This window comes from Talpa europaea (assembly GCF_964194135.1).
Source record: "Talpa europaea genome assembly, chromosome: 1".
In the NCBI taxonomy this organism is placed as follows: Eukaryota; Metazoa; Chordata; class Mammalia; order Eulipotyphla; family Talpidae; genus Talpa; species Talpa europaea.
In genome coordinates, this window is record NC_140073.1 from 2,634,210 (window position 1) to 2,659,827 (window position 25,618).

At 59.4% G+C, this 25,618-nt stretch overlaps 1 protein-coding gene across 1 annotated transcript; it reads left to right on the top strand.

The window, feature by feature from the left end:
• Window positions 1-3,054: 3,054 nt before the first annotated feature.
• Window positions 3,055-15,171, top strand: LOC311182914 (uncharacterized protein C11orf24 homolog; the record flags this gene model as incomplete). Its single annotated transcript, XM_084252059.1, has 5 exons — window positions 3,055-3,065; window positions 3,595-3,765; window positions 10,778-10,953; window positions 13,189-13,368; window positions 14,019-15,171. The coding sequence occupies 5 exons, from the start codon at window positions 3,055-3,057 to the stop codon at window positions 15,161-15,163; spliced, it is 1,683 nt and encodes a 560-aa protein (XP_084108185.1). The 3' UTR covers window positions 15,164-15,171.
• Between the last annotated feature and the right edge of the window lie 10,447 nt (window positions 15,172-25,618).

Below are 25,618 nucleotides of genomic sequence, written 5' to 3' on the forward strand. Positions count from 1 at the left end.
CGGCAGGGCCCAGCATGCACCCAGCCTCCCAGCCTCGCCTTGGGCGCACGCCACCCCCACCCGCCGTTCCCGCCCCAAGTGCAGGTCCCACCCCACTGAAGGGACAGGTGCTGACCGCTGGGGTCAGACGTGTGCCTGGACTGAGCCTCAAGCACCTTCCCAAGGGCAGCCGGCGGAGGCGCCGGCGCAGGGAGAGCCGGAGGGGCCGGGCAGAGGATGCCGGGGCAGGGAGGGTGGGCCAGCTCTGCAGGGCCCTGGCCGGCCCCCTCCTCTAAGTGCTGCGGAGGAGGCCTCTGAGGGCCAAAGCAAGGGACTGGATCCCCCATCACAGAATCTCCCCACTCCTGTGCAGGACCTGCCCGGGGCCGGAGGCCAGCTGAAGGGCCGCCGCAGAGGTCCAATTTCAAGATGGTGGTGGCCAGGAGGGTGTGAGGCGGCTGGCGTCGGGACCTCCGGAGGGGAGATCCATCGAGGGGGCAATGTCCAGGCCGCGAGAAGGAAGTGTCGAGCAGGTGCAGGTGATCAGAAGGGTGAGGCCTGAGGTGTGGCACTGCCTGGAGCTTGTCTCGCTGAGGTCCTGGAGATGCCCCAGGGCAGAGCTGAGGGACAGGGCCTGGGGCTTAGGGAGAAGGGCTGGGCTGGCCTAGAAACGTGGGGATCCCCGTTTCGGGACGTGATCCTGGAGGAGCACTGTAAAGAATGAGGCTCACGTGGGGCCCAGAGCTGGAGACGCAGGAGAGGGGCCTCCCAAGCCAGGGGAGACAGTGAGTGAAAGGGGGGTGGGAGAGGAGATGTGTCCACTGGACCTAGAGGGCAGCCAGGCACGCTGGCTTGAGGAAAACAAACTGGACACGGGTGGAGACTGGCTTGGACCTGGCTCTGACCAAGGGCAGCAGCTCGGCCCACCCTGAGGTGAGCCTGCAGGGCCCTGCCCCTGTGTGGAAACCTGGTGGCTGCTTCCGGCCCCTGGTCACTCAGGTTCCATGAAGTCCTTGGTCACTCCCGGTCCCAGGAAGAATGTCGGTGGGACCGGCCATCCCAGGTCCGGTTTATTGACCAAAACTGAGTTCTGTGAAGTCTCAGCTCCCGCGCTGCCAGCGCCAAGGGGCTACGGGCAGGAAGCCCCGGGGCAAGGGGTCAGCACGGCCTCTGCTCTTCTCTGGCCGGGGCTGGGGGCAGGGAGGGACACGGGTGGACGTGCAGGACGGCCGGTGCCCTGAGACTCAGCCCCGGGGCCCTGTGGGCCTGGGGACTCCGTCCTTTCTCCCCCAGGCTAGGTGGACACTTTGGCTGGGTCCCAGGGGCTCCTGGCCTCCGGGACACGCGCGTTCGCCCCGTCATCCCAGCACGGCCGCCTGCCAGCTCCATGGCCACGGCCTTGGCCTCTGATCTATCAGACGGAGAACAAGCAGCAGGCCCGCATGTGGTCCCCCCAACCCCTGACACCGGGGGTTCCTCAAAGCTCCTCTGCCTGCCTGGAGCTAAAGGGGCTCATCCCTGGCAGGTAGGGTGAGGGGGCCTGGCGCAGGCTCCCCTCTGCGCGGGGTCTGGGATGAAGAGCAGCACCTCCTGGATTTCACTTGACTTTACTTTTTTTAATGCTTTCTTTTTTTTTTTTTAAAGATTTATTTATTTATTTATTTATCCAAGCACTGGGCACAGTCAGAAGCGCGGGAGGGTGCGAGAATTCACCAGAGCCAGAGCAGAGAGCAGAGCAGGCAGAGGGACCCAAGTACACTGCTGAGGGGAGCAGCGGGCGGCAGGAGAGGTCTGCGCGCCATGTGGGACCCTCCTCCGGTGGCCGGGGAGCAGCCGGGGATTGAACCGGCGCCGCAGAGACTGCGGGCAGCTTCTCAACCCAGCCCTCAACCGCTGCGCCCCCGGGGAGGCCCACGAGGGCGTATTTATTGTGACGGAGGTGACAGGGTTTACACACTGTCTATGCAGCTCTGGGTTACCAGCCCACACCCACCACCAGGCCCCCCCACCGCCCACGGGGCCGCCCACTTCCAGCTCTACTCTCGTTCCGCTCATATTTATGCGGGAGAATGTTCTTGGGGATCTCCACCAAGGCATTTAGTGTGTGTGTGGGGGGGTAATGCAGCGGCCTGCAGCCTGCAGTGTATTTTTGGCGAATGTGGCAAAACCGTCACACATTCGGAGCGCAGGTTATAAGACGGTGTCTGCTCGCGGGACCATCAGCCCCCGGCTGCGGGTGACGGGCCATCCTCCCCGACGGATCAGTCACCTTCATAAGACAGGAAGGGGGCGCCCTCAGAACTTTCTGGACTCTTCTGAGTTCTGTGCAGGGTGTCAGAGGAGACCCAGCCAAGACCCCGACCCAGGACCCCTAAAGGGTTTGGGGGGCACCCAAGAGCCTGGACTCGGGCTTTGGGCTATTTTGGGAGGATTTGCGTTCCCAGGTGGGAGTGGGCTTCACGGAGTAGGTGGCCTGTGGGGAGCAAGTGAGATGGAGAGGGGACCCCCAAATCCTGGCAGGTTGGCGCCTACGATTTTGTCCTACTAGATAAATCTGAGGCAGCAAGTCCCTCTTTGCTTCACCCGTAAGAAGAGAGCCCGTGCTCAGAGCAGGCCTGGCACCTGTCCAAGGCCACACAGCTGGAATTTTAGCCCAGTCTCCTGGCCCTGCCAGGCTAATCCTCTCTGCTGCCTGGAATTAACCATCTCTCCTTCCCACACCCGCCCCCTACCCACAGCCCTCCTGCCCCATCGAGTTCAAGTCAGCCCCCCCACCATCCCGCCTTCTAGCTCCACCAGCCAAGCTTGTAAACATAGCGAGATCCTCCCTCCTTACAAAAGTATGGCCATAAACCCAACTGGTCTGACCCAGTAACCCGGCTCCCGGAAGCTACCCGAGGGATGCAGGAGACACGCGATCCAAGAGATGTGTGCGGCCGTGTCACCGCAGTGCTGCTTACAACAGCCCACTCTGGAAACAACCTAAGTGCCCAGGGACAGGGGAGGGGATAAAGAAGGCATGTGTGGAATATTACTCAGCTGTGGAAAAGGTGAAATCTTGCCATTTGCGATAACATGGATGGAAGGTGAATGAATTTGCTTGTGTGGAATATAAAGAAACAAAACAAAGGAACAGGCAAAACAGACCCCACTGGGCTGTGGTGGGGGAGTATGGGTGCCTGGGTGGGGGGCTGGTGTGGTCACGTAGAGCTGAAGAGGTGTGAGCCTGCATCTCTGAGTCAGAGCTGTAAACCAACATCACTTCCATCAAAAACGATACAATTAATTTTTAAAAATAAGTAAATGAAGTTACATGGGGGCACGGAGAAGCAATAAAAAGCTCCTGGTCTCACCTCCCCTTCCGGGACCTTCTCACGCTGACCCAAGGCAGATCCTGCCACCTCTCCTTCCAGGCCCTGCAGCTGTCTCACCCCTCCACGCTCGGCCCATGTCCTCTCCTCCCTCCTGGGAGGTCTTATGTGCCCCCCCCCCACCTCCTTCAGCGGCTCCCTCCAGCCTCCAGTCTCCTGCTCACGCGCTCTCCCCAGGCTCTGCTTGACCACACACCCCATTCTCCAGGCCCCCCGGCGCTCGCCCTGCTCAGTCTGTCCCCAGGCACAACTTCCCGATGAGCCTCACGTACCTGTCTACACCGCCCTCCTGCACGTGGTTCCTCCTCGGCTCCCAGTGCCCAGGGCTCGGTCCCGCCGGCCTCCAGGGAAGCTGCTTCTCCCAGACCAGATGCTACCTCCGCACCGCCATCAGCGCCAGGTCACCCTTCCATGGGTGAGGCTGGAGGACCCAGAGGTTGGGTGGTGAGGAGTAAGCGCCCACTGAACTTGACCTTCCCGAAGGGGCGGGCAGTGGGTGAGGGGCCTTGGAGAACTCTGCAGGGTGCGAGCGTGAAAGGTGACTTCTGGGTCCAGGGAAGCAGCAGCTGGCATGTGGGGTAAGAAGGCCAGGCCTGTGGTGGGCTACAGGGAGCAAGGATCAGATGAGGGATCCCCAATGAGGACCCTGCAGGGTTGTGCCTGGGGCTTACTGTCCCCCACAGCCTGCAGGATGGCTCCGCCCCAGGGGTTGACTGTTGAGGGCATCCCTGTGATGGGAGGGGAAGCCAAGGCAGGCCCCCAGGCCAGGAGCCGGGGAGGTGCAGGCTCCCACTGTGTCTGGGAGATGCGGCCCTGCTAGTCACCAAAGACCCCTCCTGCTCCCACCTGGGGTCTCAGGTGCAGCAACAGCCCCGGACTCTGGTGGCGTGGGGAGGGCTCCTCTGAGGTCGAAGGGACAGTAGGGCTGGCCCCGGGCTGGCATCGGCCCAAAGGCAGGTTTGCTGGGCCTTGGGCAGTAGGGAGGGCACCTCCCAAGTGACAGGTCCACCCTTGGTTCCTCGCACTTGCCCAGGCCCATCAGGTACAGCAGGTGAGTCTGAGAGGCTCTGGGTGCTGGGGTTGGGGTGGGGCGGAGAGGTGCTGACCCTCCCCCAGGGTCACACTTGGGTCACTCCCTGTGCCAAGATCACAGCGGCCTTGGAGCGCCCTGAATGCCCCAGGGCAGAGCCACAGGCAGAGCCACAGGTCCCCGCCGCTTTGCGCGGGCGAGGCCCCCTCCCCACGAGGGGGGCAGCCACCGGCTTCTCGCCGCTCCCTGCGCCAGGGGCCGAGGGTCGGGTTCTCGCGCCCGCGCCCCGCTAGCTCATGGAACCCCCGACAGCTCTCCCGGGAGGGGCTCCCAGAGGCTCACCCGGGCCGGGCACACGGAGCCCCGGCGCGGGTCGGGAGACCTGACTGAGCTGCCTCGGCGCGCCAGGGCGAGCGGCCGCGCCCGCAGGGCCTCCTCCCGCGCGCCGCCTCCGTTCCCGGCCAGAGGAAGCGGGGAGACGGGGGGGCTCCGGGGTCCTCGGCCGCGGCCCCGTCCTCGCGCCCGCAGGGAGCCGCGCGGCCACCGGGGGGCAGCAGCGCCCGCCCGGCAGGCGCCGCCTCCAAGCCCCTCTTCACGCTGGGCTTCTCTGGCTTCTTTCTCCCCTTCCCGCTCCTGCTTCTGCTTCTCTTGAAGACTGTCTCAGCACCCCAGGGCCCGCAGAAGTTAACAACACAGCAGTGCAACAACCGCGGGCGCCCCATCAGGCAGGGCAATCCTAATGGTGGGAGGGCAGAAAAGCCTGAAAATCATTTCCCCTACACCCGGTCAACCCCCCCCCCCCCTCAGCGTGGCTTCACAGGGAGGGCCTGGCCAGCACTGGGGCCTAAGCGACGGCCCACCCGTCTAGACTTCTCCCCATTTTGTGATGAGGAAACTGAGGTTCACAGAGGCTGAGCACCTGGCCAGGGCGTACCTGAGTCAGCCTCGGAGCCCAAGCTGGAGCGGAGGACCTGGGATTTGCAGCTGGGGCTCTGCCCTCCGCCTCCTGCGCAAACCCCAGAATCCTGCCTTTGTCACCTGCGCAGCTTTGCAGCGGTCAGGAGTGTTAGCTCCCTCCCAGCTCCCCCACCAGGCAGGGCTGTGGTGGCAGTGGGGTTGCCGTCCCCTCCCCACTTGCCCCTTCAGGTGGGCCCTGTGGCCTGGAAAGAAAAGCTCTAGAAACATTTCCACTAGGAGCCTATTCTGCCCCTTTCCTTGTAGCTCAGCACCTCAGCCAGGGCAAGTCCACCGCCGGGAGGAGGATGTAGTCAGGGTCTGCCCCCCCTCACCCCTCGCAGTCCCAGCGGACTGAAGCATGTGCACGTGCTCTCTCTCTCTCTCTCTCTATATATATATATATATAAGATTTATTTCTTAATGCATAGAAGAACTGGGGTACAGGTGGGGGTGGTGAGAGGATTCACCAGAGACAGAATGGGGAGCAGAACAGGCGGATTGACTCAAACACACTGCTGAGCAGAGCAGCAGGGGGTCAGGAGAGGTCAGATGTGGGTAGATCCCTGGCCAGGGATCGAACTAGTGCTGCAGTGGCTCTGGATTGCCTCGTAGGTACCATCTTAACCCCTTGTGCCGCCAGGGAGGCCCTATTTCTCAGTTTTAACACACAGATGATACTCATGATTCATGGATTCCATATTTGCAAATTCACCTCTAGCTAAAATGCCAGGTGAGTCCAACAAGACTCTACTCTTTTTGTAATATTTTATCTTTTAAGATTTATTTAATTATACATACAAGAACTGGGGTACAGGCCAGAGATGCCGGGGGTGGGGTGGTAAGAGGATTCACCAGAGACAGAGTGGGGAACAGAACAGGCAGATTGACCGAAGTACACTGCTGAGGGGAGCAGCGGGCAAGTCAGGAGAGGTCTGCTGCGCCATGTGGGTAGCTCCCTGGCCGGCGGCGGGGGGATCAAACACATGCTGCAGAGGCTGCAGTTTGCTTCATAGTGCGGTGCTTAACCCCTTGCGCCACCAGGGAGGCCCCTGTTTCAGCTCATTCTGGAAACAAGTGTCCTTTCACACTTAGTGCCATATTTTTTAATTTTTGTGCTTTTTGGAAAGTGATTTTAGTGTGTTTAAAAATGGTCCCCATGCACAGCACCCAAGTTCCTGAGGACAAGAAGACTATGATGTGTGTGGAAAGAACACCGTGTTAGATGTGTATCCTCCAGGCATGAGTTATAATGTTGTTAGTGGGGAGTTCAATGTTAACTAGTGATACATATCAAACAAGGTGCTTTGAATAGAAACACACGTAAGATTATACATTGATCAGTTGATAAAATATAACCAAAGGCTTAGAGAAACATTTTTTTTTTATCCCTACGAATAAGGGTTTCATATCCACTTTGTGTGTGCTCATAGACTTTATGAAACACAGCTATGGGGAGGACTGAGCATAGACAGAGGCATAAAGAGTCTCAGTCTCTTGCCTGCTGTCACTTGACTGAAAAGGGAAGGCATCAGGACTAGAAGCCAGGCAGTTACTCAGGAGCCTCGACTCCCACATTTGGAATCCAGCGTGACCTTGTGTTCAAACAACACTGTAATTGGATGGCTGGAGGGCCAAGTTCTGAGTTTGTTATTTAGCAGGTATTAACTGTATTCCAATAAAACTTTATTTACAAAAGCACAGGTGTCCAACAGACGCCCCCTACCACAGTAAACTCTTCCAGGAGGCTCTGTCTTATCTTTGTAATTTCATCTCTACCAGTAATAATTGCCCTGATTTTACCAAAGAAGGAATGAAGACACAAAGAGACACTGACACTGACTTTTTTTGGAAAAGACTTACTTATTCATGCATACAAGAACCGGGGACAGGCCAGATGTGCGGGAGGGTGAGAGGATTCACCAGAGACAGAGCGGGGAGCAGAGCAGGCGGAAGGACCGAAACACACTGCTGAGGGGAGCAGCGGGCGGCAGGAGAGGTCTGCCGCGCCATGTGGGTATCTCCCTGGCCGGCTGGCTTCGAACCCGTGCTGCAGAGGCTGCGGACAGCTTCACAGCTTTGTGCCCAGCTCCCTGCGCCACGAGGGCGGCCCCACGCGCTGATTTTGCGGCAGGGAGGCCCAGACTACAACGGACGGCTCAGATGTCGGCTACCGGGAAAAAGCAAACACAAAGCAAGGGCGCTTGTCTCCGCAAACGCGCGCCGCGGAGGGCAAGGCCCACCGCCTGGATCCCGGGGACTCGCGGCGTGACCCCCCAACTGCGTTCCAGGCGCTCGGGCGGCTCGCGCGGCTCGGCGAGGCCCGGGAGGCCGGGAGGGCCTGACGCGAACGGGGATCCTGCCGCGGGATGAGGGGCGTGCGGAGCCGTGTCTGAAGAAGCCCAAGCCCCGCGCCCCCTCCCCGCGCCCCGCTGCTCTCCGCGGCGCACACGGGGGTCACTTCGCGAGCCCCGGCCCGAGGCGAAGCGCCCCCGCACCCCGACGGCTGGGCCGGCGCGCCGTCGGGGCGCAGGGGCGAAACGGCCGCTTCCGGCCGCCCTGGCCGCCCCGCCCACGGGGGCGGGCCCTGCGCTCGCCCCGCCCCTCGCTTCCGGCGCGAGGCCGCGCCCGGGCGCCCGTGACGTCACTTCCGGGGCGGCGGGCGGGGCCCGAGCTGGGGCCGCTGCCCTGAGTCTCGGCCGCCCGCGGGCCACGTCCCCACGCCGGGCCGCGGGCGCCTCTCGGGTCCGAGGGCCGCCGGCCGCCGCGGGCCTGCCTCGCCCGGTAAGGGGCGCGCTGCCGCCCGGGGCGCGGTTGTCACGGCCGCCTGCACCCGCTGGGGCCGGAGAGGAGGGAGGTGGGGCAGGAGCGGGGTGAAGGGGGCAGCGGAGGCTGGAGGGGCTGAGGGGGACGGGAAGGGGCGTGAGAAAAGAGGGGGGCACCGTGCAAGACGTGGAGGAGGGGAGGTGGGGAACAGGAGGCGACAGGAAAGAACTGAGGGAGCCCTGTGGGGGAACCTAAGAACTTGGGGCTCCCTGGAGGGCAGGAAGGGGCTGAAGGGCACCCCAGACCTGGGAGAGACGAGGCCCCGGGGGTTCCCCTCTGGAAGCACAGCCGGGGGCAGTTGGGACACTCCTGAGTGGGTGGGAACTAAAGGGCTTAGCAGGCGAGGCCGGGACCAGACTGCACCCCAGTAGTATTGCCCTCTAAGAGAGAGGTGGCCCTTTAGGGGACACAGGTCGCCCTCCCCCCGGGCTGCTTTGCCTGGGAGGGGCGCGTGCATGTCCAGCTACCTGTCTACCTCCGCCGTGTGCGTCTGAGTGGCTGCTTAGCGTGCACGCTTACCTGGGAGACAGAAAGGAGTCGCCATCCAGGCGGTTTGCCATAAACCTGTGCTCGGAAACCTGCCTGGAACACCGTGCAGCAGAGCGAAGGAAGCATCCCAGCCCCTAAAATTCCAATGAAATTGCCCAGGAGAGCATTTAAAATGCTCAGTTTCCACGCATGTGTTAGACTTGCCTAGTGGACAAAGGAATATCAAATTGACCCACATTGACAGCAAAAACTAGGTCCACATCGGTATTGAGCGGTGATACCCAAACCTCTAGGAACCCAGAAGCTGGCAAAGTAGTTAAGACAATAGCCAGCATTCCAGGTGCCCGTCTGCCACCCAGACACATCCTTTGGACCACAGTGCAGTGTGTACACAAAGCCACATCTGTGTTCCTTGGGCTTTGCTGTCAAAGGTCGGCCAGGTGACGTGTCAAGATCAAGGAGCGGGGCCACCTATGTTTGCTTCCACAGTCCCTTCTCCAGCTGCGGCAGGGACCACGGCCACGTCACTGCTCGCAAATCAGTAGGGGTGGTGTGGTGGCATGTAGACGTGGCCCTTGCACGCCCTCACTGAGCCTGGGGATTACTTGTGTCGGATGTTAGAAACCTGCCTAAGCCAGAAAATGGAGTGAAGGAACTGGGAGTCTGATTTCATGTAACTTACACAGCACCTCGCTATGATTAGAAAAGAATCAGGAAGTTGACGCCCACACCACAATCTGGGGGTGCCTTCCTGGGAGGGGGTGATTCAAGGGGATACTTCCCCTTCCCAGCAGAACTTGTGAGAAACTGACCCCAGAGTCAGGGGCTCCCCACACTAGACTAACCCCCATCTTTCTCCTCTGCTGGCCCACATACCCTAACTGTAATTCTTGTTTATTTCCCTGTGCCTTGGGGTCTCTTTCCTTGCCATCTGCCATGGTCTGACACCTTGGTCTCCCCACCTTGGACTCCCCAGTCTCCCTGCACCAGCCAATGGCCAATAACTACACAGGTCAAACCCTCATGCAAGGCTCCTGGTGGTGGCCTTTGTAGGAGAAGTGATGATTTTAAATCTTGTTAATGGGGTGTCAATTGGGATGTAACTTAGATTCACACAGGGCCCCACAAGTGCTGTTGGAAAGTGGGGGCAGGACCATACCAGAGAGATGAAGTCACAGCCCGAAGGCCAATTCCTCTTTCCGTGGGAGTGATCACCCGCCCCACTGGCTGGGAGTGGATAAGCAGAGCTGGGATCCAGCAGAAGTTTCCCAAGAACCTGGGGGTTTCCTGAGATGGCCTCCTAGAGACGCCTCATGTGTGCCCGGCTTTCTGTCTGCAGCCGTGTGGGCTTGCCTTGTGCACGTGTACACATGAGGCCGTGTGCAAGCACATGTGACTACGCTGGAGCGTGGCTGCTGGGTGTGTACATGTGGGGGCATGTGAGGGGCCCAGGTGGCTGCAGACGTCAGCACCCACAACACCAGCCCCTGGCCGTGGCTGGGAGCCGCTGCTCTAACCTCCTCCTGGGTTTACTTTAAATAATCAACAAAGGGGATGGTCTGTGCTGGCGGTGCCCTCCCGTCGCCTTCCCTCCGGGCTGCTGAAGCTGAGGTCGGTGCCTAGAGGCTGAAGTCAGGCAGGTGCACTGAGTTACTGAACGTGCTTGTGAGGCCGTCTCGGGTTGTGTGGCTGCTGCTGGTCTGTCATCAGAGCATTTCAGAAGGGCTTTTAACAACGGGACACGTGCTCGTAAAACACATGTGGAACCCGCAGGGCCTCCTCCTGCGGGCAATGCGTGTCCTCCCAGGCCCCTGGACGACGTCTTTTTAACCAGAGCTGGGGTGGTGGCGAGGCGCGATGCGACTACCTTTTGTGCTTCCCAGGACCGGCAGATGTGTCATTTTTCACAGCTGCATAGTGTGTTTTCTACGGATGGGACCATCCTGAACAGACCTTTCAGGGGGTTCCCACTGTCAGCAGTGCCGTGGGGGGCCCCTCATGGCTGTCTGCATCCAGATGCGTCCATCTGCTCCCTGAGAGGAAACCAGGGCGTCCCCAGCGCTGCTACGTGGAGTGCCCCCGCCCTGTGCCGTGCCTGTCCTGACGCCCGCTCTCTCTCGCACCCTAGATGTGTCCCTCAGCGGAGTGGAGCACGGCCCCACATGCGCCACACAGTATGCCATGGCCTGGGCGGGCCCCTCCCAGCCCTCACCTCCTGCAGAGCCAGCTCTCGGTGCCAAACCCACAGCTCTCCCTGGAGGAAGACGCCCTGGCCTGGGAGTGCAGCCTGGGCAGCGGCCTCTGGTGAGTGTCGAGGGTCCTGCAGGCCCGGCGCCTGCTGGGTGATAGGCCAGGGAGGGCCAAGGAGAAGAGCCGGGGCTTCGGGTGTATGGGGCCTCCCCTGCAGACACCCTTCTTCTGAGGACATGGAGCATCCACGGGCAGCCCCTCAGCCCTCTGTAGCTGAGATGCAGCTGCCAGTCAGCACAGGAGGCTCTTGCGCCTTCAGGAGCCTCGTGCACAGAGGGTGCTCGCGCTCCGATGCAGGGCGGGGCCTCTCAGCAGAGGTGCCACCGGAGGAGACCCAGTAGAGGCCGCCCCCCCGGGGGCTGAGCCACGTGGGTTCAGGGCAGGCACTGTGGGAAGTGGAAGCTCCTCTGCTTGGGGAGCCGCCCTCCTGGCCTGCAGCTGCCCTGTGGCTCGCTGACCGGGAGCAGGCCCTGCTGCCGGGGAGTTTTCCGGGGACTCGGCCTCGCCCGAGCCACAGTCTTGTGTTGCTGCGATGGGCCGCGGGGCCCATAGTCCGAGATCACACTCGCTGGCTCTGTCAGGGAGTCGGCCAGCACTGCCCTTGAGGTTTGGGGTGAGGGAGCAGCGGGAGGCCTTCAGGCTTGGGCGGCATTCAGGGAGCCCCTGTCTCCTTATCTCAGCAGCAGAGCCAGACCCAGGGCACCCAGGCTGGGCTTGGCGACCTTCAGATAATGCCGTATCTGTGGGGGCCCAGCTGCACGGCTGGGGGTGTCTGCGTGCAGGAGCCCGGCCCCTCCCTCTCCCCTCAGTGACAGTGTCCGTTGTCCTCCCTCCGCGTTCCCGCTTGTTCCGTCAGAACAAAGGCTGGTTTGCGCTCCAGATGCAGCCTGTGGTCTGCGGGGCTGGGGAGCTTTTCCAGCCCGTCTTCTCCCGGGAGCCCGAGCACCGTGGGCAGCCCTGGAGGACGAGGACACCTTGGACGTGAAGTCTGCTTCTCGGGAAGGGTCAGCGCGCGCCGGCTGTGCCGGCCCCCACGGAACAGGTGTGGGCAGGGCCTCCTCCCGCGCACCCCCTCCCGCTGACCACAGGAGGCAGCAAGCCCAGGGTACCCTCCCCCAGCAGCCCCCATGCACGCCACACTCTCCAAAACTCCAGTTTTGGGATGTTTGGGGTAACCCCTGCAGGGGCAGGCTGGCGGCAAGGCCCAGCTCGGGCACCAGCAGCGCCATGTGCCCAGTGGGGTGGGATCACAGGAGCAAGCTGGGGCGCTCACCATGGAGGCTGCCTCCACCGTGACACGGAGCTTTGGGGTATCTTGGGCAGCAGGGGTTTTAGCAGTGGGAGGTAGCAGGTGGGTCAGGACCATGACGGGAGGATTCGTTTGTGACTTTTAGGGCTGATGGGGGGGACAGTGAGGCTACCCGGCTCCCCACGAGCCGCCTGGCTACAGGGCCCCCAGAGATTGCATGCTGGGTGGGGAGTTGGCTGGTCCCTTAAGGGCACCCTTCCTCATCGTTTGGGGGAGTTTGAGAGTTGAGGGCCCCGAGGGGAGACAAGCCTGGGGGTTTCCGGCAGGACTGACTCTGGAGGCTCCCTGTACCCCAGTCTACCACCTGCCCTCAGCATCCACTGGGCCTGTGTTCTGCTGACCCTGTGCCTGGGACTATGACCAAGGGGGCCAGGCTGTTGGCCCGAGGGCGTGGGCATGGCAGGCAGCTGTGGCCCTCGGTGGTCAGGCAGGGCTGCGGGCAGCGGGGATGCGCCCAGGACCCACCCATGAAGTGATGGAACGCTTGGGGCCAGCTGGCCTCTCGGCTCCTGAAGCCAGGGGTCCCCACCTGCTGGCACCCAGCGGGGTCCTGGATGAGTGTGGGGTCCTCTGTGTACTTGATTAAGTGGCTCTAGATAGGCCCAGGCCTGTTCCTGCTGAGGCTCAGCCACTGGCCTCCAGAAGTTTCTAGTCACATGCTCTCCCTCACAGTGGTGAGGGAGAAGATTCTGGTGGTCAGAAGATTTTGGCACCGTGAAAGTGGCCAAGTCTTGTCCCATTGCTTCCCTCTGAGCTTCAGGGTAGGAAAGTGCACACTTGTAGAGGTTGAGACTCGTAGAGAAGTCGGGTCCAGAGTGCCTTAAGCCCCCCAGTGCTGCACCCCATGCTCTTCCTGGGCTGATGCGCTGGGCGGTTTTGCAGCCAGACCCCGTGGGGCCTCCACGGCAGGCACACCGCTGAGCGTGGGCCCCGGGCGAGGCCTTGTGGCTCTGACCAGTTGCCTTTTTTCTTGACCACAGATCCCTGGGCCAGGCAGCAGGAACGTGCTAGCAGCCTGAGGAGAGGCCAGCAGGGCACTGTGGGGACAGCCCAGCCTTGCGCCCAGCCCTCCTGCAAGATGTGGACAGCCCTCATGCTGCTGTGGGTGCCCACCTTGTCCTCGTCCTTGTCTGCAAACCAAGTGGCACCCCCTGATCCACGTAAGTCAGAAAGTCAGTGACTGCTGGACACCCCCAGTGGCCCCAAGTGTTAGGGTGCCCATGTACCTGGCAGCAGGTCAGGGCCAGGGCGCCCCTGAGTCCACTGGGCAGGTAGTGGGCTGAGCCTCCCAGGGTCAGCGTGGGTGGGGAGCCCCCCAGGGCCTGGCCTCTGCCCCTCGCTTGCTTGACCTGTGACATTTCTATACCTGGTTGTTTTGGGGCTCACCCATCATACCCCAGAGCTCACTACACACTCAGCTCCAGGATTCCCACCGCAGACCCGCTCACACAGCCAAGCCCTTCTGCGGTGTGACTCCCTGGGCCACGCCGCGTCCACTGTGTGGGCCTGGGGGTGTCTGTGCTGGTTCCTTACAAGCAAGATGCGCCTGTCTTGGGAGGCCTTCGCCCGGCCGGGGCTCAGGGTTGGGTCTAGGAGCGAAGCTCTAAGTCTCCCTTGGGCTGGGGCCTCAGAGAGGGCAGAGAAGTTTTAGAATCAAAGTGCCAGGTGCCCCCCGAGGGCAGCAGGCGGGACGTGCAGGGAGAAGGCTGCTGAGGAAGGAGGGCTGAGCTGCCCAGGCCAGCACCGGCAGCTGAGTAACCCACGTCTGCTGTCCAGCGCGGCTGACTTTCTCTCCCTTTCTGACTCTCAGGGCACTTAGTCAACGAAACACTAAGGGCTGTCAATAAAACGTCTGAGGCTGTGACTGTGGCGACATCTCCTCCTGTCATGCTGACCACTGGACCCTTAGTCACCAGCCCCAGCTCCTCTGTTGGCACCACGGGGAGGACGCCTGGGACAAAGGGGAGCACTGCAGCCACGGCCCACGGAGCCCCCGAGCGCACAGCCTCCCCAGCATCCACACAGCAGGCCTCGTCCTCCACCGCTGCCACCAGTGGCCCCACTGAGGGGTCACAGCAGGCCCTGTCCTCTACCACTGCCCCCAGCGGCCCCACCAACGGGTCACGGCAGGCCCTGCCCTCTACCGCGGCCCCCAGCGGCCCTGCCGAGGGGTCACCTGGCAGCATGTTGCCCAGTGCAGTAGCTCCCACCACACCAGCCACGGGCGCCCCGGCCACATCTAGTGCCCAAACAGTGACGGCCAGCCTAGAGGGCACACACGTTCCTCCCAAGAACACACCCGGCCACCCCACAGTCAACTCCACACGCCCCATGAGTGCCCACACACCGAGCTCGGCCTCACCATCCACACACGGCCTCACCGTCGACTCGCCCACTACCCGACCTGTGGCCAATAGGACGAGTGAGCCTATGTCCACCCCCACAAATACAACCCCAGTGTCCACCCCCACAGTGAGGACCACTACCGGGACACAGGCCGGAGGGCTGGCAGCCAGCACAACGCCAGCACGTGCCACCAGCCCCAGCCCCGAGGCGGTGGCCACGTCCCCCACCACGTTGCCAAGCCCTGCGCCGTCCACCCCAGGGGCAGAGGGGCCTGGCACACCCCACACACCGGAGCAGCCAGAGCCAGAGGCCACCACCAGTACCACCTCCACCCCACCAACACCTGGGTACTCAGGGGGTCCTAAGGTGCCAACCACAGACTCGTGCCAGCTCAGCACCCAAGGCCAGTACCTGGTGGTCACCACCGAGCCCCTCAACCAGCCCCCCGTGAACCAGAGCTTCCTCCTGGCGGTGCTCGTGCTCGGGGTGACCCTGTTCATCGCCGTCTTGGTCCTGCTCGCCCTGCAAGCCCACGAGAGCTACAAGAAGAAGGACTACACGCAGGTGGACTATCTCATCAACGGCATGTACGCTGACTCGGAGATGTGAGGGCAGCGCCCCGGCCTCCGAGCCTGCCCAAGTGCTTCCGGACCCTTTCGGTGCAACTTAGGAGACACGCCAGATGCTAAAGGCACTTAATCGCCATCAGATTAACCCCACGGTCACTAGAGTTCTGCGTTTTTCATATTTATTTTTTTAAACGATGCCTCGGACGGCCCAGGCCGGAGCTGCCCAGGGAGCAGCGGAGCCGGGCCGGAATTAAAGCGATGACCGATCTCTGGTCAGTGTGTCCCATGTCCCATGCATGAGCTGCGGCTCGCGGGGGGCGGGCTTAGCGGTTTCTGGGACTTGCGGCCCCAGGGGCCTGCTTCCCGATGCCCAGGCCCTCCCAGCGCCCCACCCCCACCCCTGGGTGCTATCCCCCAAGACCTGCCCGCGCTCACTAGCCTGGAGCCCTTCAGAGGCTGCGCCCTTGGGTGTGAGCAAGGCCTCAGCCTCTGGCTCCACCTCCAGCCCCCTCCCCTCCCCCGAGGTCACTGGCCACTAGCCCCCCTCATTAACACAGCAAGAGACATCGAGGGCTTGGGGGGGCCTGAGCTAGGAAAGATGACCTTCCCCGCGCCTGGCCGTGGGAGGCCACCCTGCACCAGCTGGGCAGGTGCCCCGAGCACGTTGTCTGCCACTCGGGCACTCGCAGGTGAGGCTGCTGCCCACTCGCAGGCACCCCGGGGCAGTGGATGAGGTGGGAGCAGCACAGGAGGAAGGCCTGCGCTCAGGGGAGGTGCCTGGGGGGGCTCAGTCTCCCTCTCCCCATCTCTGGGACTGCAGCCAGGACCACGGGGGCCATGGGAGGAGCGGGGTTCCCCCTGCATGGGGAGGCAGGGGCCAGTGTGGACATAAGAGTCAGGGCGGTTCTGGAAAGGAAGCTGGGCCCTTCTGGGACTTTGCTGCCTCCTCCCCGGGCTGGCCTCTGGGGGGACAGTCAGAGCACCGCGATGAACGCCCCGGGCACTGCACAGAAGAGACCCGCTGGGAGCACCGAGGGGCCAGAGGCCTGCCCCTAAGGGGCTCTTTCCTTCACGGGGGAAACCGAGGCGCAGGGAGGGCAAGCTGCTGGCCCAAGGTCACCCCCCAGCCGGCGGCAGGACGGGGTTCACCCTGGGTCCGTCTGTCTGGGCTTCCCGCGGCCGCCCCCTGGTGGCCGGGCGCGCCCGGCGGCTTCGCGGGACCCTTCCCGGCTCCCCCGGCTCCCCCGGCTCCCCCATGCCCTGCCCCCCCCCCCACCGCTTACTCCCCATCCCCTCCCCCCCTGCCTACCCCATCCCCTGCCCCCGCCTACCCCCATCCCTGCCCCCCCCCCGCCTACCCCATTCCCTGGCCCCGCCCCCCCACGCCTACCCCATCCCCGGCCCCCCCCACCCCCGCCTACCCCCATCCCTGCGCACCCCCGCTTACCCCCATCCCTGCCACCCCCCCTCCGCCGGCCTCCCCCCACCCCCCGGCCTCCCCTGGCCTGGCCCCCCGCGCCCCCAGCCCGGGGTCTCGCCTGCTGCGGGACAGAATGTTCTGGAGCAGCTCCAGGGCGCGCCCGGGACGCCCCCGCCAGGAGCCAGCCCCGAAGCCGGAGGAGGCAGCGGGCGCCCCAGGGGCGGGTCTCCCGTGCAGAGCGCCCGGCGCGCCCCGCTCCCCGCCCGGCTCAGCCCGCCCGCGCCTGCACACGCGCGGCACACGCGTGCACACGCACAGGCACACAGGCACACGCGGGCACATGGAAGGCACGCGTAGGCACACGCGCAGGCGCACACATGGGCACGCGCAGGCACACACAGGCACACGCGCAGGCGCACAGGCACACGCAGGCGCACATGCAGGCACACACAGGTGCACACGCAGGCGCACACAGACACACGCAGGTGCACACGCAGGCACACGCAGGTGCACACGCAGGCACAGTCACACGCATGCGCACACACAGGCACGCGCGGGCACACACATGCGCACACGCAGGCACGCGCAGGCACACACAGGCACACGCAGGTGCACACGCAGGCACACGCAGGCGCACACGCAGGCACACACACAGGCACACGCAGGTGCACACGCAGGCACACGCAGGCGCACACACAGGCACGCGCAGGCACACGCAGGCGCACACACGGGCACAGGCAGGCACACCACACGCGCGGCTCACGCCCCGCAGCTTCCCAGGAACGCCAGCTGCGGGCGCCCTGGCCGGAGCCCCTGGCGGCGTCTCCCGCGCGGGGAGACCAGGGAGGGCAGCGGCCCGAGGCCCTCAGGGGGGAGCACCGGAGCCGCGCGGGACGGGCCGCGGGCGGAGCCGGCCTTGGACCGAGGGCGACAGGAGCAGCCCCGCGCCCGCGCGCTCGCGGAGCGACGGCGGGGCTCCCCCACCCCCCGGCCGCAGGGCCCCCCCCCGCCGCAGGCCCCCCCAGCTGCAGGCCCCCCCAGCCGCAGGCCCCCCCCCGCCGCAGGGCCCCCCCCCCGGCGCAGCCCCCCCCCAGCCGCAGCCCCCCTCACCGCCGCAGGGCCCCCCCCAGCCGCAGGGCCCCGCCTCGCAGTCCACACCTGGGGCTCCGCGTGCTCCGGGCACCCCGTAAGACTCGAGGCGCGGGACCCCGCAGCAGCAGCCGCCAGCCCGCGCCCCCCGGTGCGCCCGTGTCCGGCCACGGCCACGGCGGCCACGTCCAGGCCGCGCCACCGTCCGGGCGGCCTGTCCTGCGCGGCCGCCCCTCCCGGCCCGCGCCCGGCTCCGCGCCTCCGGGGGGGCCTGTGCGGACGCGGGGGGCGAGGGGGGCCCTCGGGCGCCCCGTCCCCAGCTCCGCCGCCGCGTCTCCGCCTCGCCTCCAAGCGGGACCGGCCGGCCGCGTCCAGGGACCACCTTCTGGCCTCCCCGAGGACGCCCTTCGCTGGTTTCGTCTCCTCTGATTGAGTCGCTGCTCCCCGATCTCACGACTCTCCTCCTCCTGGGCCCAGTTCGCTCTTCTTTCTCCTTCACGGAACCGCGCGGGGCGATCCTGTGTCTTTCTTAGGTAACAGGAACTGGCGGCTCTGGATTTCCCTCCTGACACCCGCCTCTCCCTCCTGTGAGCTTTGCTGTTCTGTGTTTACATTTCATTGGCTTCAAGTCATTTTCTGATTTTCTTATTTTTTTTTTAAAGATTTGTTTATTTATTTATTTACACAAGCACTGGGTACAGTCAGAAGCGCGGGAGGGTGAGAGAATTCACCAGAGCCAGAGCGGGGAGCAGAGCAGGCAGAAGGACCGAAGGACACTGCTGAGGGGAGCAGCGGGCGGCAGGAGAGGTCTGCGCGCCATGCGGGACCCTCCTCCGGTGGCCGGGGAGCAGCCGGGGATCGAACCGGCGCCGCAGAGGCCGCGGGCAGCTTCGCCACCCAGCGCTCAACCGCTGCGCCCCCGGGGAGGCCCATTTTCTTATTTTCTTTGTCGCTGTTTTCCTCGACTCATTACTTAAGAACATGTTGTTTGATTTCCACATATTTGTGAATTTTCCAGTTTTTGATGTTCGATCCCATCGTGATCAGAGAAGATACTTGTTTTACTTCAGTCTTTCAAAACTTGTCAAGATTTCCTTTGCGGCCCAACCTCTGATCCATCACGGAGACTGCGCCGTGTCTAGTTGAAAAAGCAGGTGTTCTCCCATGGCGGGGCGCGCTGCGTCTGGCTGTGAGATGTAAGTGGTTTATAATAGTGCTCAAGTTCTCTTTTTCCTTACTGGTCTTCTGTCCCGTTGTTCTATCCATTATTAAAAGTAAGGTATTGAAATCTCCCACCATTTTGTTAGACCTGTTCTTCTCTTCAGTCTGTCAGTTTTTTGTTTCATATATTTTGGGGCTCCTCTGTTAGGTCTGCTGTCATTTTCGTATATTTTTTTTCAAGATTTATTTATTGGGGGCCTCCCTGGTGGTACAAGGGGTTAAGCACTGCACTATGAAGCTATCCGCAGCCTCTGCAGCAAGAGTTCGATCCCCAGCCGGCCAGGGAGAAATCCACATGGCGAGGCGGACCTCTCCTGGCTCGCCCGCTGCTCCCCTCAGCAGTGTATTTCAGTCAGTCTGCCTGTTCTGTTCCCCGCTCTGTTTCTGGTGAATCTTCTCACCCTCCTGCACATCTGGCCTGTACCCTGGTTCTTGTACCCAACCTACGCTACAGAGAGCTTCACAGCACTGCACTCAACCGCCTGCGCCACCAGGGAGGCCCAAGATTTATTTATTTATGCATACAAGAGCTGAGGTACAGGCCAGGTGAGAGGGGGTGAGAGGATTCACCAGAGACAGAGCGGGGAGCATATCAGGCAGATCTACTGAGATACACTGCTGAGGGGAGCTGCGGGCGATGCAGGAGAGGTCTGCTGCACCATGTGGGTAGCTCCCTGGCCGGCTGGGGATCAAACTTGTGCTTCAGAGGCTGCAGACAGCCTCATAGGTTGTATCTTAACCCCTTGTGCCACCAGGGAGGTCCCTTTCATATATCTTGGTGAGTTGAATCTTTTATCAAATTGTAATGTCCTTATCACTGCATAACTTTTTTGGACTTAAAGTCTATTTTGTCTGAAGTAATATGGCCGACTCACCTCTTTTGGTTGTCATGTGCTCAGAATATCTTTTTCCATCCTTTTGCTTTCAATCTCTGTGTCTTTGTGCCTGAAAGTGAACCTTTATGGGTAGATTATAAGTGAATCATGGTTGTGTTTAATCTAATTTGCTAATCTCTGTCTTTCAATTGGAGGGTTTAATCCATTCACATTTAAAGTAATTACTGATAAGGAAGAATTTATGTCGCCACTTAGCTGTTTGTTTTCTGTGACTTATATTTTCCTGTCCTGCATTTCTCCATCACTGCCTTTTTTGGAATTGGTTGATTTTTATAGAAAAGCATTTTAATTGTCTTCTTTCCACATATTTTTCAGTTGTTTATATATTTTCTACATATTTTTTAGTTATTTAGTGGTTGCCTTTGAATTACAAATAGCCTCTTAGAACATCTTACTTTGAGTAAAACAACTTTGTTTAAATAGTGTACCAACAGGGCCTCCCCTGGTGGTGCAGCGGTTGAGCCCTGGGCTGTGAGGCTGCCCCCAGCCTCTGCAGCGCAGGTTCATTCCCCAGCCACCGGCGAGGGACCCACAAAAAAAAAAAAAATAAAATAATAAAGATAAATAATGTACCAACAACGGCTCCTGTGCATCTTGATTCCTCCCCTTGGTATTGCTGTTGTCACAGATTAAATCTTTACATATTGCCCATTAGCACAAAATTTTTATTTTGTTAAAATCAAATTTATAAGCTAAGGCTCACATTTTGGGTGTTAAATCTAAGCAAGTTTTACCTAATCCATGATCACAAAGCAATTGTACATCTGCATGCAAAAAAAGAAAAAAAATCCACATCAATCCATATTACTCAACATGTACAAAAACTAAAATATATCAGAGACCTAAATGTAAAACACAAAAATATAAAACCAGAAAATAAATTAAAAGTTTATTTCTTGTAGTGTGCAGTTGCATTTCAAAAAGTACGTTTTAACTATCCCTACCTTTTAATTCAAAGGTGTCGCTAATTTGTTTGCTGTGATGATTGATATGGTTATATTCAAATTCTTCCTCTTGCTCTTCAAGTTCTATTTGTCCATCTGTTCTCTCTTCTACTTGTGCTTCTTTTCCTGCCTTCTCATGTGTGGAGTGTTTTAGGATTCCATTTCATCTCCAATTTGGGCTTATAGGCTAAAACTCTTAGGTCTTGCATTTGAGTGGTTGCTGTGTAGTGTGATCTATAACTTTCCGTAGTCTACGTTCAAGTGCTATTATTATAGAACTTCACATGCAAGCAGCTTATAATAGTGCATTTCCATTTCTTTGTTCCTACTCGCTCTGCTACTGTTGTCACGCACGCTCCACTTTTATATAAACCTACAACATTTTGTTTTGTTACCTTATATTGAGATTTAAATGAGAAAAAACTTGATCTGCTCACCCAGGTAGTTATACTGTTCCCAGTGGCCTCTGTTGCCCTGAGCAGGTCCAGTCTCCCTGAGGCCTCTTCCTCCCGCCCACCTAGGACTTGCTTTGCTGTTAGCCACCTGATCCTCTCCTTGCCCCATCTAATTGGCTGTTAATCCTACACAGTGTTTCAGCTCAGACACGTATCTTGAAGTTAAATTTTTTTTTTTATATATAGAGGCATGTTATTTATTTATTTGTTTGTTTGTTTGTTTGTTTTGTTTATACAAGCACTGGGTACAGTCAGAAGCGCGGGAGGGTGAGAGAATTCACCAGAGCCAGAGCGGGGAGCAGAGCAGGCAGAAGGACCGAAGGACACTGCTGAGGGGAGCAGCGGGCGGCAGGAGAGGTCTGCGCGCCATGCGGGACCCTCCTCCGGTGGCCGGGGAGCAGCCGGGGATCGAACCGGCGCCGCAGAGGCTGCGGGCAGCTTCGCAACCCAGCGCTCAACCGCTGCGCCACCGGGGAGGCCCAATGAAGTTAAATTTTTTTAAATTTGATTTTTGCATGTAAGAACTGGGGTGCAGGGGCCTCCCCTGGTGGCACAGCAGTTGAGCGCTGGGTTGCGAGGCTGCCCGCAGCCTCTGCAGTGCCAGTTCGATCCCCGGCCACCGGCGAGGGTCCCACAAAAAAAAAAAAGAACTGGGGTGCAGGCCAGAGGTGCGGGGGATGAGAGGATTCACTAGAGACAGAGTGGGGAGCAGAACAGGCAGGTCCACTGAAACCCACAGCTGAGGGGAGCAGCAGGAGACAGGAAAGGTCTACTGCGCCCTGTGGGTCAGCTCCCTGGCTGGGGATCAAACTCAAGCCACAGAGGTGACCGTGCTGAGACTCAGCCCCTAGGCCACCAGAGAGGTCCCTGAAGTTCAACTTGGATATTTTAAAAAATACTTGCTGCATCTCTTCTTAACTTTCTAAATTCCTTCTTCAGTTTCCTCGGCCCGTGGGATGCAGTGATAGGTGAAAGGTCGATGCAGGAGACCTGCCTCCCCCGACAACGTGCGTGGCTTCACTGCCCCCCACCTTGGGTCCGTGAAGTCCGCCTGGGGCGCAATAAATTTTCCCTTCCTTTGAGAAAGCTAAGCCTGGCTCTCCTTTTCTTTATTGCTCTGAACCTTTCGATAGGAACTGTCCATGTCCCTCTTTAGTGACCGGGTCATCTGGGTTGTGTGTGGTTTGATCTCCACTGACTGAACTTCCTCCTCTTCCTGGCACCTAGTTCTTGCGGCTCTGCAGACTGGACAACCTTTGCTGCAGCCTTACACGCCCGTGCTAGTTTTTGTCTTTTTTTTTAAGATTTATTTATTTATGCATACAAGAGCTGCGGTACAGGCCAGAGGTGTGGGGAGGGTGAGAGGACCCACCAGAGACAGAGTGGGGAGCAGAACAGGCAGATTGACTGAAACCCACTGCCGAGGGGAGCAGCGGGGAGACAGGAGAGGTCTGCTGCGCCATGTGGGTCGGCTCCCCGGCCAGCCGAGGGACGAACTCGTATTGCAGAGGCTGCAGATTGCTTCACAGGGCTGTGCTTAACCCCTTACACCACCAGGGAGGCCCCCGTGCTAGTTTTAAAGTGATTTTACTTTGTTTTGTGTGTGCTATTTTTGTGTTCATATAAATATCCATGAACTTTGTTCTGGGACATGGTTCAGTGCCTTGGAAATAGCGGGGTGCTTCCTGGCGCGGCTCTGTCTGCTGACCTGGCAGCACTCATCCAGGGCTCCTCTGGGGGGAGCTCTGAGAACCCTCAACCCATGCCAGCTCTGTGCCGGCTCCAATCCGGCGGTGGGAGCAGGAGCCGCGTCCCCGGGCCTGTGGAGCTGTGGTGATGGCTCCCTCCTCTCCTTCTGGGAGTTTCTTTCCCTGGCCTCGGTGTTTTCTTTCCAACCACGCGGTGATTGGTGCTCAGCTTAATCACATCTCAAGGACTTGCAGATCCCTGAAGCCCAAGCTCCCGTCCTCCTCCCTCTCCCTCTCCTTTCCAGTTCTCTGCCCTGTGAATTCTGGCCTGGCCCTCCCTAGCCTGCCAGCTCCGCCTTCACGGGCGCTGCCAGGCGGCCCCATTTCCTCCTCCCGGCAGCGCAGGCTGGCGACTCCTTCAGACAACAAGACGGTGCAATCGCCAGGCCGCGCCACGTTCTTTCTTCTCCCTCAGGGACCACGAGTGACAAACAAGAACAATAAAACCATTAGAATTTAAAGTAGCACCAAAAGTTTTATTTTTTTAAAAGATTTGTTTATTAATTTATGCATACAAGAACTGGGGTACGACGGGGCAGAGGTGTGGGGGGTGAGAGGATTTGTAACAGGGTGGTCCCCAGGAAAGGGGGAGGTTCCCTGCCCCACCCAAGGGAGGATGGAGCTGAGCAGGAAGAGGAGAAGCTGCAGAAGAGACTAAGGAAGGAGCAGGATGGAGCCAGGAGACCTGGAGGAGACACATGGAGCCTAGAGACAACGTGAAGAACCTGCGCTTGTCTTGTGGTCGTGGACTGGGTGACACAGATGTGGGTGAGACCCGTGGGGAGGTGACCATGGCAGCTTTTATCTTGATGTTGATTTTGCTCTTTTCCTTCCGGGCTTGTCCGGTTGTTTGTGACCCTTTTCTGTGGGTCCCCACTGGAAGGTGCTTTAGACTTGTGGCAGGCCTTGGGGCCTTGCTCTGGGCCAGTCCCATTTGGATGGACTTTTACCCACGAGGGGACGGGTCACTTTGGGTGCTTCATTTAGAAACTAGACTCTTTGCCTTTCCTGTATTGTTTCCTAGTTTTATTAAAGTTCCTTTTCATTAAAGTCTCCTATGTTTTGTGTTGATGCGGCGGATGGCAGAACCCATTTAGAATAGACAATAGGCAGGTTTGCAGGGTTTGGGCTGCCCCTCTCCCTGTCCTATAACAGATTCACCAGAGACAGAGCGGGGAACAGAACAGGCAGATTGAAACACACTGCTGAGGGGAGCAGCGGGTGAGTCAGGAGAGGTCTGCTGCGCCCTGTGTGTCAGCTCCCTGGCTGGGGCTCGAACTCGTGCTACAGTGGCTGTGAGTAGCTTCATAGTGCTGTGTCTTAACCCCTTGGGCCACCAGGGAGGCCCCTTATTTTTTTTAAAGATTTATTTTATTCTTATGCATGCAAGAACTGGGGTGTAGGCCAGAGGTGCAGGGGTGGGGGATGAGAGGACTCACCAGAGACAAAGTGGGGAGCAGAACAGGCGGATCTACTGAAATCCACTGCTGAGGGGAGCAGTGGGGAGACAGGAGAGGTCTGCTGTGCCCTGTGGCCAGGGATCATGCTGCGATGACACTGCGATGATCAAACTCATGCTGCGATGATAGCTTGATAGCGCTGTCTTTAACACCTGCGCCACCAGGGAGGCCCCAAAGAGTTTTATTTTTTTTTTTTATAGAGGCATGCTTTATTTATTTGTTTGCTGGTTTGTTTGTTTGTTTTGTTTATACATGCACTGGGTACAGTCAGAAGCGCGGGAGGGTGAGAGAATTCACCAGAGCCAGAGCGGGGAGCAGAGCAGGCAGAAGGACCGAAGTACACTGCTGAGGGGAGCAGCGGGCGGCAGGAGAGGTCTGCACGCCATGTGGGACCCTCCTCTGGTGGCCAGGGAGCAGCCGGGGATCGAACCGGCGCCGCAGAGGCCGCGCGCAGTTTCGCAACCCAGCGCTCAACCGCTGCGCCACCGGGGAGGCCCCCCAAAGAGTTTTAAATACTTAAATTTAAATTTAAGAAAGATGTGTAGGACCTGTGAGCTGAAAACCGCAAAATGCTAATGAAAGAAATCAAACAAGACCAAAGTACCAGAAAGAGATCCTGTGTTCCTGGCCTGGAAGACCTGAGATATGTACCAGCCTGTGTGCACATGCATGTGCATATATGTGTGACACATATGTGTACCCCTATAGTTAGTGACAATTCTCTACACATTGATCTATGGATTTCATTCAATTCCAACCAAAATCCCAACAGGATATTTTTGTAACTATCAACTAGCTGATTAAAAAAATTATATGAAGAGTCAAAATAAATTTATAAAAGAACAAAGTTGAAAAGCTCTCATACACTCCCTGGCATTTTAGCAAAGATCAAAAGGCAAATCCATGAGAAAAGGAAAGTCTTTCAACAAACGGTGCTGAGAAACTAGGATGTACAGACATAAAATGGGAGGAAAAGGAAAAATCCCAACTTCTATTCACTCTTTATATAAAGATTAGCCAAAAGTAGAGTTCAGTCTTAAATGTAAAACAAAACATTGCAGGGCCTCCCTGGTGGCACAAGGGGTTAAGACATAACCTATGAAGCTATACGTAGCCACTGCAGCACAAGTTCGATCCCCGGCCAGGGAGCTACCCACATGGTGCAGCAGACCCCTCCTGTTTCGCCCGCTGCTCCCCTCGGCAATGTACTTTGGTCAATCTGCCTGTTCTGTTCCCCACTCTGTCTCTGGTGAATCCTCTCA